At 62.1% G+C, this 1,165-nt stretch overlaps 1 protein-coding gene across 1 annotated transcript in view; it reads right to left on the bottom strand.

Moving 5' to 3' along the window:
• Positions 1-397: 397 nt before the first annotated feature.
• The window catches only part of LOC104520957 (actin-related protein 2/3 complex subunit 1B), a gene marked incomplete at both ends in the record, with an annotated part of 3,280 nt that continues 2,512 nt past the window's right edge, over positions 398-1,165 (bottom strand). Inside the window, 1 exon segment of the mRNA XM_029083693.1 lies at positions 398-488. Coding sequence (XP_028939526.1) covers positions 398-488 — 91 coding nt within the window.

The following is a 1,165-nucleotide window of genomic DNA, read 5'->3' on the forward strand; positions in this document are numbered from 1 at the left end:
GGTGGTTGAGGAGTTAAAGGGGGTAAAGCTGTCCCCTGGGGTGCCAACCCATCTCCGTGGGGAGGATGTCCCAGCTTCCACTGGTTTTTGGCTCATTTTTCAAGTTGTGTGGACAAAGCCAAAGCCAGGAGAGGGTGCTGGATCCCTGCACAAGGCTGGTATCACCCCCTCTCTGATGGTGAGCTGTGAAAGTGCCACCCAGGGGTGTCCCCCACCCAGCCCTGGGTTAAAGGAGATCCCACCCAGGACACCCCCGTGGGCAGGATGGGGCCCACCACCACCCCAGGAAAGAGCTGCGCAGCAGTGGGGTGGGGGGATTGTAATTAGAGCTGTGGCTAATGAGGGTTCAACACTCGGGGGGAACTGAGGCACCGTGGGGACACTGGGGACACCTCACCTTGACATCCCAGATGCTCATGCCACCGTCCATCCCCGTGGTGCAGAACTGTGAGCAGTTGCCCTTCCCGCCCGTCAGCACTGAGATCTGGCTGTGGGTGCAAAGAGGTGATGGGGAGTCAACCCCAAACCCCCGCCGAGCCCTCGGGCTGCCCAGGACTTGGTGGGTGGGAGGGGGACCAGATCCCTTCGTCTCCCCCACCCGTGCCCAGGGATGGCCACGAATGTTCCAGGGATGCTCTAGGGATGCCCAGGGCTCTCCCAGCTCCTGGGGCTGGACCATTCCATCTCCTCCTACACATGTGCAGAGATGCCCAGGGATGCCCCAGAGATCCTCAGGAATTCTCTAGGGATGCTCAGGGATACCCAGGAATGCTCCACAATTACCTAGGGATGCTCAGGGATACCCAGGGATGCTCTAGGGATACCCAGGGCTCTCCCTGCTCCTGGGGTTGGGCTCCTCCATCTCCCCCATCCACATGCAGGGATGCCCTGGGATACCCAGGAATGCTCCGGGGATGCTCAGGGATACCCAGGGATGCACCAGCTCCCAGGGCTGGACCCCTTTATCTCCCCCACCCACGTGCAGGGATGCCCAGGGATGCTCAGGGATATCCAGGGATGCTCAGGGATGCTCCAGGCACACTCCAGGTCTGTCCCAGCTCCCAGACCGGACAGCAGCACAACCAAGGGATGCTCAGGGGCCAGCACCCCCCCAGGAGCCCCTGAGGTGACCCAGTGGATCCTGTCCCTCCCCCCGCTGCCCCCC

The sequence above is a fragment of the Antrostomus carolinensis genome, unplaced genomic scaffold (assembly GCF_000700745.2).
Source record: "Antrostomus carolinensis isolate BGI_N321 unplaced genomic scaffold, ASM70074v2 scaffold31292, whole genome shotgun sequence".
In the NCBI taxonomy this organism is placed as follows: Eukaryota; Metazoa; Chordata; class Aves; order Caprimulgiformes; family Caprimulgidae; genus Antrostomus; species Antrostomus carolinensis.